The sequence below is a fragment of the Carcharhinus amblyrhynchos genome, chromosome 5, assembly GCF_965287045.1.
Source record: "Carcharhinus amblyrhynchos chromosome 5, sCarAmb.v2.hapA, whole genome shotgun sequence".
NCBI lineage: Eukaryota > Metazoa > Chordata > Chondrichthyes > Carcharhiniformes > Carcharhinidae > Carcharhinus > Carcharhinus amblyrhynchos.
Genome location: NC_137328.1, coordinates 120,558,622 through 120,577,373, shown reverse-complemented (window position 1 = coordinate 120,577,373; position 18,752 = coordinate 120,558,622). Strand labels below are relative to the sequence as shown.

Here is an 18,752-nt window from a genome sequence, read left to right as displayed (position 1 = left end):
CACTGTGCCACCGTGCTTATACTGGGGCCAGAACTAGTGAAACTCTGTTGGATTTTGCAGCCTGGGCCAGACATTATCAACTGATGGTGTATTTGAATGTATTTTCAAAGCAGCGTGTAATTGCAAAGCGCAGACTAGGGCCATTCAGCCCATCTATAAAAAGGCTATCCAATTGGCCCCACTTCCCTATAACACATGGAATGTTCTTTCCCTTCAGTGATTTGTTGTAGAGGTAAATCCATCATCAAGGTCATTGTGTTGGACTGAACGATAATAGACTGGAAATTAAATTTGGGCTTTGTATCAATCAGGCCATTGAGGTTGGCCTATTGGAACATGAACTCCCTGACTGGGGAGTCAATTGATGGGCCAATCAGGGGGTCTTTGCCTTGTATTTACCGGGTGTGTCAGTTCCTCTGGCACTCCCTGGGGGGTAGACTGCTGACTGCGAGCACTCTGTGCACTGCTGTTGGAATTGCAAATAAAGGGGTTTTGGTGACGGGATTTCAGCCCCTAAAGATTTATTACAGGTATCTATAATCTATTTTGCTAATTTAAGAGATTTCTTTTAAAAATTGGCGAGGAGCGGATCACTTGCATTTGGGTCAGAAGTATCTTTGGGACACTGAGGGAGTTTAAAAGTCCAGATGGGACTCATTTAATCCAAAGTTTTACTGTATTTCCAATTCTCTGTGGAATTTTACGGTATAAATTTCATTCGCTCCCCCCCTCCCCCCGCCCCCCAACATGTACCACCTTCGGTTTGCCAAGATACTGGGTATATACACCGTTGTATATCCCTGAGCTCAGTAAGAAGTCTCGCAACATCAGATTAGAGTCCAACAGGTTTGTTTGGTATCACAAGCTTTCGGAGTGCTGCCCCTTCATCAAGTGAGTCACCTGATGAAGGGGCAGCACTCCGAAAGCTCGTGATGTCAAATAGACCTGTTGGACCCTAACCTGATGTTGTGAGGTTTCTTATTGCGTCCACCCTGATCAAACGCCTACATCTCCTCATCATGGCTGTTCCCAAATCCAGTATTCAGTAAACTGTGTGTGCCTTTATATGCCCTGTTTGTGATCAGAACTCCCCACTCACCTGATGAAGGAACAGTGTTCCGAAAGCTAGTGGCGTTTACAATCAAATAAACCTGTTGGACCCTAACCTGGTGTTGTAAAGTTTCTTTCTGTGCCCACCCCAGTCCAATGCCTGCATCTCCTTATCGTGGCTATTCATAAGCACAGTAAGAAGTCTGACAACACCAGGTTTAAGTCCAACCGATTTATTTGACAGTAACCTCGCAAGCTTTCGGGGTTAGCCCCTTCGTCAGGTGAATGGAGAGTTCTGGCCTCAGGCAGAGCATATAACAGCACAGACAGTTTACAGATTACTGATTAGAATGCAACTCTTTACAACTAACCTGCTATTCAAGTCTTAAAGATGCCAACAATGTGAGTGGAAGGAGCATTAAGCACAGGTTAACGAAATGTGTATTGTCCCTGGGATCTTGGGTTCATGTCGCACTATCTGTAACCCCCGTGACTTGCCTGAGTTTGCAAAATCTCACTTACTGCACTGTCTGGAGACAGTACACATCTCTTTAACCTGTGCTTAATGCTCCTTCCACTCACATTGTTGGCCACTTTAAGACTTGAATAGCAGGTTAGTTGTAAAGACCCGCGTTCTAATCAGTAATCTGTAAACTGTCTGTGCTGTTATATGCTCTGTCTGAGGCCAGAACTCTCCATTCACCTGACGAAGGGACAAACCCTGAAAGCTTGTGAGTTTACTGTCAAATAAATCAGTTGGACTTAAACCTGGTGTTGTCAGACTTCTTACTGCGTTCACCCCAGTCCAACGCCGGCGCCTCCACATTATTCTTAAACTGGCAGAGGTTCTGTCAAAATGTAATCTCCAGCCAATGTCCCCTGAATATCACAGTCTGAGAGATTTACAGTGTGAGGTCAAATTGGTAATCAGCCACGTTTTGTGGAGACAGGCCAAATTGTTCATTCTTAGGATGTGAGCCATTTATTGAGTTGTCCCGGGCTGCTTCAGATGCAGGCGAGCACTAGCCGCATCGGTGTTGGACTGGAGTCACGTCACGAGGAGGAGGGGGAGGGTTCCTTCCCCACAATGACATTCATGAACCGCTTGGGTTCTTTTTTTTTAAACCCACCCGATCATGGTGGCTAATCCAGAAGGAAAACACCGCAGCGGCTGGGAATTTGAAATAAAAATGGGAGATGTCGGCACCGGTGGAGTGTGAGAGGTAAAGGTCTCAGGTTGATGACCCCCTTTCAGAGGAGAGCGCATCGAGCTGCAATGTTCAGCTGAGTTTTCCCGCTTGCAGTTGGAGCTTATCCAGAAAATAGTGGAGGATCCACGATGGGAGGCTCCTTTTGTTACCGGCATTGGGCTACTTTCCCAGGGGCGTGTTGCAAAGAACATAAGAACATAAGAAATAGGAGCAGGAGTAGGCCATCTAGCCCTTCGAGCCTGCCCCGCCATTCAATAAGATCATGGCTGATCTGTCGCGGCTCAGTTCCACTTTCCCGCCCTCTCCCCATAACCCTTAATCCCCTCTCTTATCAAAAACCCATCAACCCGCGTCTTAAAAATATTTAGCGAGGCAGCCTCCACCACTTCAACGGGCAGAGAATTCCAGAGATTCACCACCCTTTGAGTGAAGAAGTTCCTCCTCAACTCCGTTCTAAACCGCCTCCCCTTTATCTTGAGGCTGTGCCCCCTAGTCCTACTGTCTTTTTTGAGCGGGAAGAGTCTCTCCACCTCTATCCTATCCATCCCATTCATCATCTTATACGTCTCAATGAGATCTCCCCTCATTCTTCTAAACTCTAACGAGTACAAGCCTAGTTTATTCAGCCTCTCCTCATAGCTCAATCCCCTCAACTCCGGTATCAGCCTAGTAAACCTCCTCTGCACTCCCTCCAGGGCCAAAATATCCTTGCGCAGGTGCGGCGCCCAAAACTGCACACAGTACTCCAGCTGCGGCCTCACCAATGCCCTATACAGCTGCAGCAAGACCTCCCTACTTTTATATTCAGTTGGAGCCAGTTGGAGACCCAATTCCATGGAGACAGATGGGCCTGTTTAATTCACTCAGGCCGCAATCATCCCTATGGCAGGGCTGTGGGGAGAAAAGGCCATACTCACATCACAAAGAACAATATAGCACAGCAACTGGCCCTTCGGCCCATCAAGCCTGCACCCATACGTGGTATCTATCCCGCTGTTTGCCTTCAGTGCATGTCAAGATACACTTTGAGCGTTGCTAATGTGCCTGCTTCCATCACCTCCACTGGCAGTACGTTCCACCACCCTCTGTGTGAAAACTTGCCCTGCACGTCTCCCCTAAACTTTCCCCCTCCTCACTTCAAATCTGTGCCCTCTTGTAGTCGAGGGAAAAAGGCCTCTGGGTACCCGCCGGATGGGGATTCGCCTCTGCTTACGGGGACCTACTCGCTCCATCCCTCTGAGTTCATTACATAAATGTGTGCCACCCAGCGCCCCGCCATCGCCCATCTACCCCAGCAGTACCCACTTCTCCCAGGGAGGCTGCCGAGGCTCTGGAACTGCTGGTCCTCTGACTGGGAGACGGGCCCACCCGTCCTCAAGGCAAGCCCTGAAGTGACAAATGAGGAGGCCACCTCTCAGAAAATTGCTGAGATAGCCTAACTGACCTAACCAGCGGCGAACATGGGCTCGGGATTTCTGTTTGGTCCGCATTCCAGGCTATCAGGCCCCATGGGATAAACCAAGGCATTAATTCTGCTTCAATCTCCACATACGCTACTTGAATATTTCCGATTCCTGAGCTAAATCATCGTTGAAAGCCTCTTGCTCCGCTTCCATAATGTCCCAGCTTAAAGATGTTGACCTTAGTTGGCTCTGCTGCCATTGTAAGCCTCTGTTCAAAGATAAATGACAGGCTCCTTCCAAAGATAACACCGCCGCTCAGCTGCCAATGTCCTTTGCCAAACTCTCAGCTTTGCTGCTTATCCTGGCCTGGAGTATATCAAACGATCGGGAAGCTATCTGCGAGCATCGAACATTCAAAAATAACAGCAGGGATTGCTGGTGAGGCAGTGGCATAGTGGTGGTGTCGCTAGACTGGAATCCAGAGACCCAGCGTAATGCTCTGGGGACCCAGGTTCACATCCCACCACTGCAGATGGTGAAACTTGACTTGAGTACAAAATCTGGAATTAAAAGTCCCATGATGACCATGGGCGGCATGTGGTAGAGTGGTTAGCACTGCTACCTCACAGCGCCAGGGACCTAGGTTCGATTCTGGCCTCGGCTCACTGTCTGTGTGGAACTTGCACATTCTCCCCGTGTCTACATGGGTTTCCTCCAGGTGCTCCGATTTCTTCCCAAAGTCCAAAGATGTGCAGGTTAGGTAGGCGGATTGGCCATGCTAAATTGACCCCAGTGTCAAGAGTAAATATGTGGAGTTGCGGGAATAGGGCCTGGGTAGGATTATGGTTGGTGCAGATTCGATGGGCCAAGTGGCCACCTTTTGCGTGTAGGGATTCTATAATGAACCCATCGTCGAGGAAAATCCATCTGGTTCGCTAATGTCCTTCAGGAAAGGAAATCTGCTGTGCTTACCTGGTCTGGCCGACACATGACTCCAGAGCCACAGCAATGTGGTTGACTCTCAACTGCCCTCTGAAATGTCGGGCAAATAGGGATGGGTAATAAATGCTGACCCAGCCAGCGACACTCACATCTCATAAAATGAATTTGAAAAAAGTACTCAGCAGGTCTGGTAACATCCAACCCAAAGAGAGGAAAGAAACGGCTCTTCAAGCCCTCCCACCAAAACTTGCAAAATTTGGAGATGAGGCAAGGCATACAAGTTGGAGGAAGGCAGAGAGGAAGAGAGAGAACAGAAGGTCGGTGAGAGGGTGGAAAGTGGGGGAGATAAAATGACAGAAGTGGAAGTGATGAGCTCCTTTCCCCCTCTCCATACCCTTAACCCACACAGGTCAGTTCTCTCTTTCCCATTTAAAGGAAATATCTACTCATGTCTCACTGCCCTCACGTATCTTCCCCAACAATTACTGAAGCAGAATCAAATCAAAGACCCTCGTTAACCCAGAGTTTATTCAACATTTTTGTGTCAGTCCGATCCACTGTTTTAAGAACATAAGAACTGGGAGCAGGAGTCGGCCATCCAGCCTCTCGAGCCTGCCCTGCCATTCAGTAAGACTATGGCTGATCTTTTTGTGGACTCAGCTCCACTTACCCACCCGCTCACCATAACCCTTAATTCCTTAATTGTTCAAAAATCTATCTATCTTTGCCTTAAAAACATTCAATGAGGGAGCCTCAACTGCTTCACTGGGCAGGGAATTCCACAGATTCATAACCCTTTGTGTGAAGAAGTTCCTCCTCAACTCAGTCCTAAATCTGCTTCCCCTTATTTTGAGGCTATTCCCCCTAGTTCTAGTTTCACCCACCACTGGAAACAACTTCCCTGCTTCTATCTTATCTATTCCCTTCATAATCTTATATGTTTCTATAAGATCTCCCCTCATTCTCCTGAATTCCATTGAGTATAGCCCCAGTCTACTCAGTCTCTCCTCATAAGCCAACCGTCTCAACTCCAGAATCAACCTCGTGAATCTCCTCTGCACCCCCTCCAGTGCCAGTATATCCTTTCTCAAATAAGGAAACCAAAACTGTACACAGTACTCCAGGTGTGGCCTCACCAGCACCTTATGCAGCTGCAACATAACCTCACTGTTTTTAAACTCCATCCCTCTAGCAATGAAGGACAAAGTTCCATTTGCCTTCTTAATTACTTGCTGCACTTACAAACCAACTTTTTGCGATTCATGTACAAAAACACCCAGGTCCCTCTGCGCAGCAACATGCTGTAATTTTTTACCATTTAAATAATAGCCCATTTTGCTGTTATTCCTACTAAAATGGATGACCTCACATTTACCAATATTGTACCCCATCTGCCAGACCATTACACACTCACTTAAACTACCTATATCCCTTTCCATAACTTTCAGCGTCCTCTGCACATCTCGCTTGACCACTCATCATAGTGTCATCTGCAAATTTTGACACGCTACACTTGGTCCGCAACTCCAAATCATCTCTGTAAATCATAAAAAATTGCGGTCCCAACACTGATCCCTGAGGCACACCACTCGTCACTGATCGCCAACCAGAAAAACACCCATTTACTCCCACTCTTTGCTTTCTGTTGGTTCACCAATCCTCTATCCATGCTAATACATTATCTGTAATGCCACGCAGCCTTTTGTGTAGCACCTTGTCAAATGCAAGGGGGTAGGATGGAGTCAGACCCGCCACCTCTGAGAGGAAGTTCAGAGGTGATTAAGGAGATGGGCAACTGCCCAGGTGGGTTGGTTAGAACAGCTTCCATGCCCCCTCATATCACATATATGTCCATACACCATCTCCATACCTTTCATATCACCCTCATGCCCATGTGTCACCTCCATATCACTCATGTCACTCATGCCTCCTTTATAATAGAACATAGAAAAACTACAGCACAAACAGGCCCTTCAGCCCACAAGTTGCGCCGATCATATCCCTACCTACTAGGCTTACTTATAACCCTCAGTCCTATTAAGTCCCATGTACTCACCCAGAAGTCTCTTAAAAGACCCCAGCAAGTTCACCTCCACCACCACCGACGGCAGCCGATTCCACTCACTCACCACCCTCTGAGTGAAAAATTTATCCCTGATATCTCCTCTGTACCTACTCCCCATCACCCTAAACCTGTGTCCTCTCATAGCAACTATTTCAGCCCCAGGAAAAAGCCTCTGAGAATCCACCCTATCTATACCTCTCAACATCTTATACACCTCTATCAGGTCACCTCTCATCCTTCGTCTCTCCAAGGAGAAAAGACCGAGCTCCCTCAATCTATCATAATGATGCATGCAGACCTTAGAAACCACTTGGATGTTAAAAAGATAAATTTCTAAATAATCAAATCATGCATACTTGCTCCGGTAAACAATTGTCATTCATGAAACTCTTCAGTTTTTTTAACCCTCTCAAGTAGGCAATCTGTCATAAAAACAAGCACATTTCTACTGACTAACCATATCAAGGGCACCTGATCCCTTAGTGGTCACGTAAAACTGTTAATCAAAATATTAATTCAGTCTGCCAGCTAAATGGTTTTGGAGATTTTGAAACTCAACCAAGCATTCATAATATTGTCATTTGTAATAGCATTCCATTTCAGTTGTGCTCTGCCTGAAGGCAAGTAAGTCTGTGGTGGATTGCCTGCTGATGTCTTATTGTGAGCCTTTATTCTTGATAGTTTTTGGCAGTGGTGATTTGCCATTGCCTTCCATTCTCCGGCAGAGCAAGGAGGCAGGTCCCAAGACTACCTCAACCGGAATGGTAATTAATCCTGCATTATTGGCTTTGTTCTGAACTACATACTAGCCATCTAACCCTCTGCTCTAATGGTCAACTATTGGCAAATGTCAACAGTGAAGTTTATTAAAACTGCAGGATCTGATGGCTTGTTTGGTTTCTTAAGCTACACCAGATTGCCTGTCAATCAGTACAACGTGGCAGTGTTTTTGTTTTGTTCCAACTAAAAGTTGCAGCCTTTCTTTATCATTTTTAAAGGGCTGTGGATTTAAATGTCCTCAGACTATATCGTATGAACTCACTGTATCTGCCCTTCAAAAGCATTTACTTCTGCTCCATAAATTTGTGATTCCTGCACTGTGGGGATAACTCCTTTAAACAGTGAAATGGGATGTGCTCGAACTCAGCATTAATATTCATTCACCCTGCTGAGTTTGGATTCCCTGCCGACATCATTCAAGCCCCACTCCCTTTCCCCACACTTAAAAAAAATAGTGGGATCCACCAGAAATGGGGATGGGGTTTCAGCACCTGTGTCCCACCCTCTCCCTCATTGTTTAATGGCCTCGGGAGTCAGCGCAACTCTACAAAAATCTGACCCGAAGTCGAACTAAGATTGACCATCCGATCTGAAGAAAATCTAACCCGCGTGTGTCTTGCAGAACCCCTCAGAGTCTAAAGAGGAACAGCCGAACCCCTCGCCTGGCGACAGATGAAGAGATTCAGGGAACCAAGGATGCGGTCATTCAGGACCTGGAGAGGAAGCTTCGCTTTAAGGATGACCGCATGAGCAACGGCCAGGTAGGACCACAGACTGAGGAGACACAACACTTCCACTGTTGGATTCTCCAAATGGCAACTCCGCTTTCCAACTGAAAACCGTCAAGGGGTTGAGTGTCAGGTTGATGCTCTCGATCGCGCACTAGCAATGTGATTGCACCGGAGGGGATGCAGAGGAGATTCACCGGGATGCTGCCTGGGATGGAACATTTAGGTTATGAAGAGAGGTTGGGTAGGCTTGGGTTGTGTTCATTGGAGCAGAGAAGACTGAGGGGATGACCTGATTGAGGTGTACCAGATTGTGAGGCACAGTAAAAAGTCTCACAACGCCAGGTTAAATTCCAATCGGTTTATTTGGAATCACGAGCTTTCGGAGCACTGCTCCTTCACCAAGTCAGTGACTCATCTGATGGAAGGAGTGGCGCTCCGAAACCTTGTGATTCCAAATAAACCTGCTGGACTTTAACCTTTTGTCGTAAGACTTCTTATTGTGCTCACTCCAATCCAACGCTGGCATCTTCACATCAAGATTATGAGGGGCATGGACAGAGTAGATAAGGAGCTCCCCTTAGTTGAAGGGTCAGTCATGAGGGGACATTGGTTCAAGGTGAGAGGCAGGAGGTTTAGGGGAGGTTTGAGGAAAAACTTTTTTACCCAGAGAGTGGTGAGGGTCTGGAATGTGCTGCCTGGGAGGGTGGTGGAGGCGGGATGCCTCACATCCTTTACAAAGTACTTGGATGTGCACTTGGCGCATCAGAACATTCAGGGCTATGGGCCAAGTGCTGGTAAATGGGTTAGATGGGAGGTCAGGTGTTTCTCGCATGCCAGTGCAGACTTGATGGGCCGAAGGGCCTCTTCTGCATTGTATAATTCTATGATTTTCCAGTGGGTCTAAATGTTGTGGCTTTGAAAGCACTGTTTGGATCATGTTTTGGAGGCTGATTCTGCAATGCAATGCTAAGCAGGTGTTGAGTTATCACTGGAGTGCTGTAATTCTGATAAGATCCCATGTGTCTCCAAAACACGGCACCAATTCACCCCTCTCTCAGCTCACCTGCTGCTGAAACCCTCATTCATGCCTCCATTATCTCTAGATTCAACTCCTCCAAGAGCACCACGGTGGCACAGTGGTTCGCACTGCTGCCTCACAGTACCAGGGACCCAGGTTCGATTCCCGGCTCGGGTCACTGTCTGTGTGGAGTTTGCACATTCTCCCCGTGTCTGTGTGGGTTTCCTCCGGGTGCTCCAGTTTCTTCCCACCATCCAAAGATGTGCGGGTTAGGTTGATTGGCCATGCTAAATTGCCCGTGAGTGTCAGGGGGATTAGCAATGTAAATGTGTGGAATTACAGGGATAGTATCTGGGTGGGATTGTTGTCAGTGCAGGCTTGATGGGCCTAATGGCCTTCTTCTGCACTGCAGGGATTCTATGATTCCATGAATGCACTGCTGGCTGGTCTCCCACATTCTACCCTACACAAGGTTTGAACCCAGTTGCCTGTGTCTTAACTCCCAGGAAGTCCCATTTCCCCCTTGTCCCTGGGCTCATTGACCTTCACTGGCTACTGATCAGGCAACATATTGATGTTAAAATGCACGTCATTGATTTCGAATCTCCCATTGCCTCATCCCTCCCTATCTCTGTAACCTCCTCCAACCCTTCGACCCTCTGAGATATTTGTGCAGTTGCAGTGATACCACTCCATGACTGGTGGCCATGCCTTTGGTAGCTGAGGCCCTAACCTCCCTACACCCCTTCCACCTCCAAAATGAAAAGCAAAATACCGTGGAGCCCTGACACAGGAGCTGAAAACACAAATGCTGCCTCGATGTCAAGAGCATCGTGGGATCTTTAGACAAAAAAGGGGAGCAGTGAAGCCCTTGTATCGAGCGAACAAAATAAATGGAAGCCCATTTTTCACCGCCTTTCGAAAGGATGGTCAGTGTTCTGTGGTGGTTCCAGTTTTCCAGCTACCAACCATTTGGGCTAGCTTTTACTTTCCTTGCTTATCTGGTCACAGTCTGAGGATTCGGGTGGACCATTTAGGATGGAGATGAGGAGACATTTCTTCATCCCAAGAGTGCTGAGCCATTATCACAGGAAGCAGTTGATGGCAAAACATTGAATGTATTCAAGAGGCAGCTGGATATAGCACTTGGGGCAAATGGGATCAAAGGTTATGGAGAGAAAGGAGGATTAGGCTACTGAGTTGGATGATCAGCCATAATCATGATGAATGGCGGAGTAGGTTCGAAGGGCCAAATGGCCTCCTCTTGCTCCCATCATCTATGTTTCTATGTTTATTGTGCATGGTCCACATCTGTGTCTTATTTCTGTTTTTTCTTCTCTTCCCTCCCCCCACCCCTTCAGAGATTGACCTATGAGGAAAAGATGGCCCGGAGGCTTCTGGGAGCAGACAATGTCGCCACTGTCTTCAACTTCCAGGAGGCCGAGGATGAGCCTGCGGCCCAGGTGGGTTTGGCTGGTATCCGGCGTTTGTGGTACTCAATTCAAGTCCTCCTTTGAAATTCTGTTTCGAGTAAGAAAATGTTGGCCTTCACAGCGAGAGAATTTGAGTAGAGGGGTAGGGATGCTGCAATTGTATAGGGCATTGGTGAGGCCAGTTCTGGAGTATTGTGCACAGTTCTTGTGAACTTATCTGAGGAAGGATGTCTTTGCTATTGAGGAAGTACAGCAAAGGTTTACCAGACTGATTCCTGGGATGGCAAGTCTGTCATATGAGGAGAGATTAAGTTAGTTAGGATTATATTCAGTGGAGTTTGGAAGAGTGAGAGGGGATCTCATCGAAACTTATAAAATTCTAACAGGGTTAGACAGGGTAGATTCAGAAAGAATGTTCCCAATGGTGGGGGGGTCCAGAACTAGGGGTCATAGTTTGAGGATAAGGGATAAACATTCCAGAATTGAGGTGGGGAGAAATTTCTTCACCCAGAGGGTGGTGAATGTGTGGAATTCACTACCACAGAATCGTATGATTTCAAGAAAAACAGATATAGCTCTTGGGGCTAATGGGATCAAGAGATGTGGGAGGAAGGGGGGATGGGGAATATGGAATTTGATGATCAGCCTTGATCAAAGTAAATGGTGGAGCAGGCTCGAAGGGCCAAATGGCCTTCTCCTGCTTGTAGTTTCTATGTTTCTATTGAGTGAACAAGACTGATTCTGCACCACAAACATTTTTCTAATGATGCAGTGGGAGCTTGTAATCTCATTGTGTATCCCGCCAATTCTGATGGGAGTGGAGTGAAACAGAATGACAATATATTCTTCAGGCTAATAGCTTGAGTCTCAATTTGAACTAACGCACCATTTTCTTTCCTGTTCTGTCCTTGTTTTATTTCAGTGTGGGAGGTGGGGGAACAGGAACTAATTGCCTCAGATTATTCAGAATTTTATTGTCTAAAATTCTGCTCGTGTTCACTCGAGCAGAGGATGGCACAATATGTATTCTTTTTATTCTTTCATTGGATGTGAGCAAAACTGGCAAGACCAACATTTAGTTATTGATTTATTTAATTCATTTACGGGATGTGGGCATTGCCAGCTGGCCCAGCATTTGTTGTCCATCCCTCGTTGACCTTGAGAAGGTGGTGGAGAGCTACCTCCTTGAACCATGACAGTGCGTGTGGTGTAGGTACGCCCCCTGTGCTATTAGCCCCAACCCCCTGCCCTTTCCCCATGATCACATAATGCAAGTAACCTACGCATCTTTGGACTGTGGAGGAAACTGGAGCACCTGGAAGAAACTCACGCAGACATGGGGAGAACATATGGACTCCGCATAGACAGTGACCCAAGGTGGGAACCGAACCCGGGTCCCTGGCGCCAAGAGGCAACAGTGCCTCACTGTGCCACCGTGCCGCCCACCTCGCCTCTGGCATTCAGGTCTTTTGTCCATGTTTAAACCCAGGCTTTAATGGGATCAGGAGTTGAGTGACCCTGGCAGATCTCCAGCTGAGTTTCAGTGGAGATGTTGTTGCTGAGCAGGTGCTGCTTGATAGCGCTGTCAATGACCCCTTCATAACTTTACTGATAATCGAGGGTAGACTAATTGGGCAGTAATTGGCCGGGTGGATTTGTCCTGTTTTTGTGTACAGGACATAGTTGGGCAATTTTCCACGTTGTTGGGTTGGTGCCAGTGTTGTAACTGTACTGGAAGAGCTTGGCTAGGGGAGCAGCAAGTTCTGGAGCACAAGTATTCAGTACTGTTGCTGGGATATTGTTAGTGCCTTTCCAATACCCAGTGCCATCAGCCGTTTCTTGATATCTCTGATAACCCTTGAACTAAGTGGCTTGCTGGGCCACTTCAGAGGGGCAGTTGAGAGTCAACCACATTGCTGTGGCTCTGGAATCACATGTAGGCCAGACCGGGTAAGGACGGCAGATTTCCTTCCCTGAAGGAAATTAGTGAACCAGAGGGGCAGCACGATGGCACACTGGTTAGCACTGCTGCCTCACAGCGCCGCCAGGGATCCGGGTTTGATTCCTGGCTTGGATATCTGTCTATCTTGGGCGTGAAGTTTGTACGTTCTCCCAGTGGGTTTCCTCCGGGTGCTACGGTTTCCTCCCACGGCCCAAAGATGTGTGGTTTCGGTGGATTGGCCGTGCTAAATTGCTCCTTAATGTCAGGGGGACTAGCTAGGGTAAATGCATAGTGTTGTGGAGGTAGAACCTGGGTGGGATTGTGGTCAGTGCCAACTCAATGAGCTGAATGGCCTCCTTCTGCACTGTAGAATTCTATGATTACAACAGTCGGTCATAGTTATCATGGTCATCTTTAGTGAAACTAGCTTTATATTCCAGATTTTATTAATGTTAATAAATTGTATTTAAATCCCACCATTAATACCGTAATGAGATTTGAGCCCTTGTTCCCAAATCATTAGTCTTAGCATCTAGATTACATTGCCAGTGAAACTACCATTGTGACGGCATCTCCTCCTGTATCCTGGGATTGTTGCCTTTCTGCTCTTCACAGGGTTGCTGGCTGCTGCAGAATATCTGAGTGGTGTTTTTCCATCGCTCTGCAGGTTAATCTCGGGGTTATTGGATATTTTTCCAGCCTCCCTCCCCTTCTCTCAGCTTTGCTTTTGAAACCGTTGAACCTTGCTGACCCTCAGATCCTCCTGCGCCCTCTCGTTTGATTTGCATCGGGGCTGCTGTGTGTTCAGTGCCACTGTCCGTATTCCTGCTCAAAGGAGTTACACCCCCCACCCCCACCGTGATTTTTAAGTGTAGGGGACCCCCTGGATTGACCTCTGCTCTCTGCGCCTCTCTGACCTTCTCTGAGGGGCACAGCTCCTTTTGAAAATAAGACATTGTGTGATAGCCCACGGAATGCATCTCTGACAGCTGGGCCCTGAGGGAAGTACTGTTTGTGCTATTGTTTACTGTGCATTAACAAGAGGATACTTGCTGGAATTATACCAGGCCATTGGGGATTTCAATAACGTGGAGAGATTGCAAAACCTGGGGTTCTTCACCTGTAAGGAGAGTTTTGGTAGAAGCCTTCATGGGAAAGGAGAAACTGCTTCTGATATTCCTAGACATTTACAACACAGAAGGAGGCCATTCAGCCCATCATGTCCAGGCCGGTCAACAAATATCTGACTACAGTAATGGGGGAGGCAATGGCATCGTGGTATCACGGTAGCACAGTGGGTTAGCACTGCTGCTTCACTGCTCCAGGGTCCTGGGTTCGATTCCCGGCTCGGGTCACTGTCTGTGTGGAGATTGCACATTCTCCTTGTGTCTGCGTGGGTTTCCTCTGGGTACTCCGGTTTCCTCCCACAGTCCAAAGATGTGCGGGTTAGGTTGATTGGCCATGCTAAGAAATTGCCCCTTAGTGTCTGGGGATGCGTAGGTTAGAGGGATTAGTGGGTATAATATGTAGGGATATGGGGGTAGGGCCTGGGTGGGATAGTGTTCGGTGCAGACTCAATGGGGCAAAGGGCCTCTTTCTGTACTGTAGGGCTCTATGATTCTACTGTCACTGGGCTAGTAGTCCAGAGACCCCAGGTAAGATCTGAGGACCCGTGTTCAAATCCCACCACGGCAAACTGTGAAATTTGAATTCAATAAAAAAAACTGGAACATTAAAAGACTAATGATGACCATAAAACAATTATTGATTGTCGTAAAAACAGATTCAATTCTCTGTCTGTACCGTGGAATCTATGGAGAAACTTTCCTGTTCTCTATTAGGTCACTCTGTCTCCTCGAGTCTAAAGAGAAGCTTCTCAACGTAGGTAGATGGGGCGCTATCCATCCCCCGTGTTAACCCAACCTCCATCCGATGTTGACATTTTGACATTGACATACAGGGTGGCACGATGACACAGTGGTTAGCACTGCTGCCTCACAGTGCCAGGGACCCAGGTTCGATCCCTGGCTTGTCTGAGTGGAGTCTGCATGTTCTCCCCACGTCTGCGTGGGGTTTCCTCCGGTTTCCTGCCGCAGTCCGAAAGACGTGCTGGTTAGGTGCATTCCCCCGAGCAAGAGCCGACTGGGGGGAGTTTCGCAGTCACTTCATTGCATTGTTAATTGTGACACGAGTAAGTAAACTTTAGTTTCACTTTGACTTTACATTTTGGGGCTTTTCTTTCAGGAATACAAGGTCTCCAGCTTCGAGCAGAGGTTGATCAACGAGATTGAGTTTCGCCTGGAGCGCTCGGCGGTAGAAGAGTCGGACGAGGAAGTCCAGCACAGCGAGCTGCCCCAACACGGCACCGCGCCAGCGTTCGAGAGGAAACTAAAACACGTCAAACTATTCGAGGGCACGGCAGTGACTTTCAGTTGCAAAGTGGTTGGCGACCCCATGCCAAAGGTACAAGATGCAACCGCAGGAATGCGGGTATGAGGATCAGGAGGTTAATCTGTCAGCAGGAAAGGAGGCCCCTGTAGCCTCTGCCAGCTCTGTGAAATTAGCCCTCCTCTTGCCCCACCGCCCTGAGAAATTATAGAAACCCTACAGTGCAGAAAGAGGCCATTCAGCCCCTCAAGTCTGCACAATCCCATCCAGGCCCTACCCCCTCCCCATCTCTACATATTTACCCATTAATCCCTCTAACCTACGCATCTCACAACACTAAGGGGCAATTTTAGCATGGCCAATCAACCTAACCCACACATCTTCAGACTGTGGGAGGAAACCAGAGCAAACCCGGAGGAAACCCACACAGGCATGAGGAGAATGTGCAAACTCCACACAGACAATGACCCAAGCCGGGAATCGAACCCAGGTCCCTGGAGTTGTGAACATAAGAACATAAGAACTAGGAGCAGGAGTAGGCCATCTAGCCCCTCGAGCCTGCCCCGCCATTCAATAAGATCATGGCTGATGTGATAGTGGTTCAGTTCCACTTACCCACCTGCTCCCCATAACCCTTAATTCCCTTATTGATCAGAAATCTATCGACCTGTGACTTAAACACATTGAACAAGGTAGCCTCCACTGCTTCAATGGGCAGAGAATTCCAAAGATTCACTACCCTCTGGGAGAAGAAGTTCCTCCTCAACTCTGTTCTAAATTGATTCCCCCTTATTTTGAGGCTGTGCCCTCTAGTTCTTGTTTCCATTCTAAGTGGAAATAATCTCTCTGCTTCTACCCTATCTAGCCCTTTCATTATCTTGTAAGTCTGTATAAGATCTCCTGTCAGCCTTCTAAACTTCAACGAGTACAGACCCAGTCTACTCAATCTCTCCTCATAAGCTAACACCCTTATCTCCGGTATCAGCCTGGTGAACATCCTCTGTACTCCCTCCAAGGCCAATATATCCTTTCTCAAATAAGGGGACCAAAACTGCACACAGTACTCCAGCTGCGGCCTCACCAATGCCCTATACAGCTGCAGCAAGACCTCCCTACTTTTATATTCAATCCCCCTCGCTATAAAGGCCAGCATCCCATTCGCCTTCCTGACCACCTGCTGCACCTGCAGACTGGGTTTTTGCGACTCATGCACAAGGACCCCCAGGTCCCTCTGCACCGTAGCATGTTGTAATTTTTCACCATTTAAATAATAGTCCATTTCCAAAGTGGATAACCTCACACTTGTCAACGTTATACTCCATCTGCCAGATCCTTGCCCACTCTCTTAGCCTACCCAGATCTCTCTGCAGACTTTCTGTATCCTCCATGCAATTTGCTTTCCCACTCATCTTTGCATCATCCGCAAACTTTGTTACCCTACACTTGGTCCTCTCCTCCAGATTGTCTATATAAATGGTAAACAGTTGAGGCCCCAGCACCGATCCCTGCGGCATGCCACTAGTCACCAACTGCTAACTGGAATAGCACCCATTGATTCCAACTCTCTGCTTCCTGTTAGATAGCCAATCCTCAATCCACGCTAACACTTTACCCCCAACTCCGTGCACCCTAACCTTCTGCAGCAACCTTTTGTGAGGCACCTTATCGAACACCTAGAAATCTAAAAACACCACATCCACCGGTTCCCCTCTGTCAACCGCACTCGTTACATCTTCATAAAAATCCAGTAAATTCTTCAAACATGATTTTCCCTTCATGAATCCATGTTGCAATAAAGCAGCAGTGTTAACCATTGTGAGAATGGTGCTGCAATTGGCTTTTCAGTATGAGTTAGTTACTCCTCTTCCCTCTACACCCCCGCTTAGGTCTACTGGTTCAAAGACGGCAAACAAATCTCCAAACGCAGCGACCACTACCAGATTCAGCGAGAGGCAGACGGTACTTGTTCCCTCCACACTGAAGCTGCCACACTCGACGATGATGGAAATTATACCATCATGGTGGCCAACCCTCTGGTGAGTGGAGCCAATTCATACTTGTGTGCATGAGTGGGTGGAGGGGCATAAAATACTGATTGTGAATGTTGCGTGTGACAATATTGGGTGTGAGAATGATACTTGGCTTTGGGGCAGATGTATTGGTGTGTACCCTTTTCTCTTTGGTCATTTTTCATTCCCCATCAACAGTGCCCGTCCATTGCTATATAACCCAACTCTCAGACACTCAATGGTAGGGTTGATTTGTTGTTGAGTTGACCCTGATTAGTTCAGCCAATCAACCCCCTTTATGTCTGGGACAAAATTTTACAGTCCCTCCCACCAAAGAAAGTAGGCTTTTGATTGGCTCGCTGCATTTTTTGGCCCCGCCCCCATCAGATTCCACCCATGCGATATAAATTGTTGTGATTGTTTCATATCTGACATTCTCACTTTGGTCCTGATGTGAGCAACGAGCTTCTCTTTTCAGCAAGGTTCAAGTTCTGTACAGTGCGTACACCGTCTCAAAACCGGCAACCTCAGGCACCCGTTCATGTTGGATTCCAGATCTCTCTAGGGTTGGGCAGTTCAGGTTGAGTCAGTTTGAGCTGGGTCGGCTCCAATCAGGGGTGGGAGAAACTTGAGGAGAGGTTGGAGAAACTCGGTTTGTTCTCACTGGAATGACGGAGGTTGAGGGGGCGACCTGATAGAAGTCTACAAGGTTATGAGAGGCATGGACAGAGTGGATAGTCAGAGTGGAAGACTTTCCCAGGGTGGAAGAGTCAGTTACTCGGGGGCACAGGTTTAAGGTGCGAGGGGTAAGGTTTAAAGGAGATGCACGAGGCAGATTTTTTACACAGAAAGTGGGGGGTGCCTGGAACTTGTTGCTGGGGAGGTAGTGAAAGTGGATACGGTAGTGATTTTTAAGGGGCGTCTTGACATGTACATGGTGAAGAAGGCAGAATTGGTGGAGTGTAGATATCCCAGCAGTTAACTGGTTTATTTGACCTTCCGTGGATAATTTGATTGTTTTCTGCCTCTTTTCACAGGGTAGGAACAGCTGCACCGGCAGGCTAATGGTTCAAACTGTGAGTCAGAGAGGACGCTCTCCACGCTCCCCTGCTGGCCAGTCACCTGGACGAAGGTAAGCTTATGTGGCAGGATCCAGTCTTGACAAAACCGAGCCCTCTACTACAATCTCAGGCATTCAGAGACTGTCCATTTGGCCCAGATGATGTGTGCCCATGTTTATTCTGCACAAGAGTCTCTTCCCACTGCTCTTAATCTCACCCCATCAGCCTATCCTTACATTATTCCCCCTTCATGTGTTTTTCTTGCCCTTAAATACCCCAGTGACATTCACCTCAATCACCTCTTGTAGGAGTGAGTTCCACATTCTAACCATTCCCTGACAAACAGAGTTTCTCCTGAAATACTTATTGAATTTTTGAATAAATATCTTGTCCAGGGAGCCCCTGACCTGCCTGCCACTGCGAACATCTCTCTAGACCATAGAACCATAGAAAATTACAGCTCAGAAACAGGCCTTTGGCCATTCTTGTCTGTGCCAAACCATTTTTTGCCTAGTCCCACTGACCTGCACTTGGACCATATCCCTCCACACCCCTCTCATCCATGTACCTGTCCAAGTTTTTCTTAAATGTTAAAAGTGACCCCGCATTTACCACTTTATTCAACAGCTCATTCCACACTCCCACCACTCTCTGTGAAAAAGCCCCCCTAACATTCCCTTTAAACATTTCTCCTTTCACCCTTAATCCCTCTGGTTTTT

At 47.5% G+C, this 18,752-nt stretch overlaps 1 protein-coding gene across 3 annotated transcripts in view; it reads left to right on the top strand.

Moving 5' to 3' along the window:
• palld (palladin, cytoskeletal associated protein) overlaps nt 1-18,752 on the top strand; it is a 291,644-nt gene that overhangs the window by 247,266 nt on the left and 25,626 nt on the right. For all 3 annotated transcript variants that reach the window (XM_080189490.1, XM_080189488.1, XM_080189489.1), the window contains 5 exons: nt 8,074-8,212; nt 10,562-10,663; nt 14,820-15,038; nt 16,850-16,999; nt 18,010-18,104. In XM_080189490.1, coding sequence (XP_080045616.1) covers nt 8,074-8,212; nt 10,562-10,663; nt 14,820-15,038; nt 16,850-16,999; nt 18,010-18,104 — 705 coding nt within the window. The remainder of the gene's footprint in view (nt 1-8,073; nt 8,213-10,561; nt 10,664-14,819; nt 15,039-16,849; nt 17,000-18,009; nt 18,105-18,752) is intronic.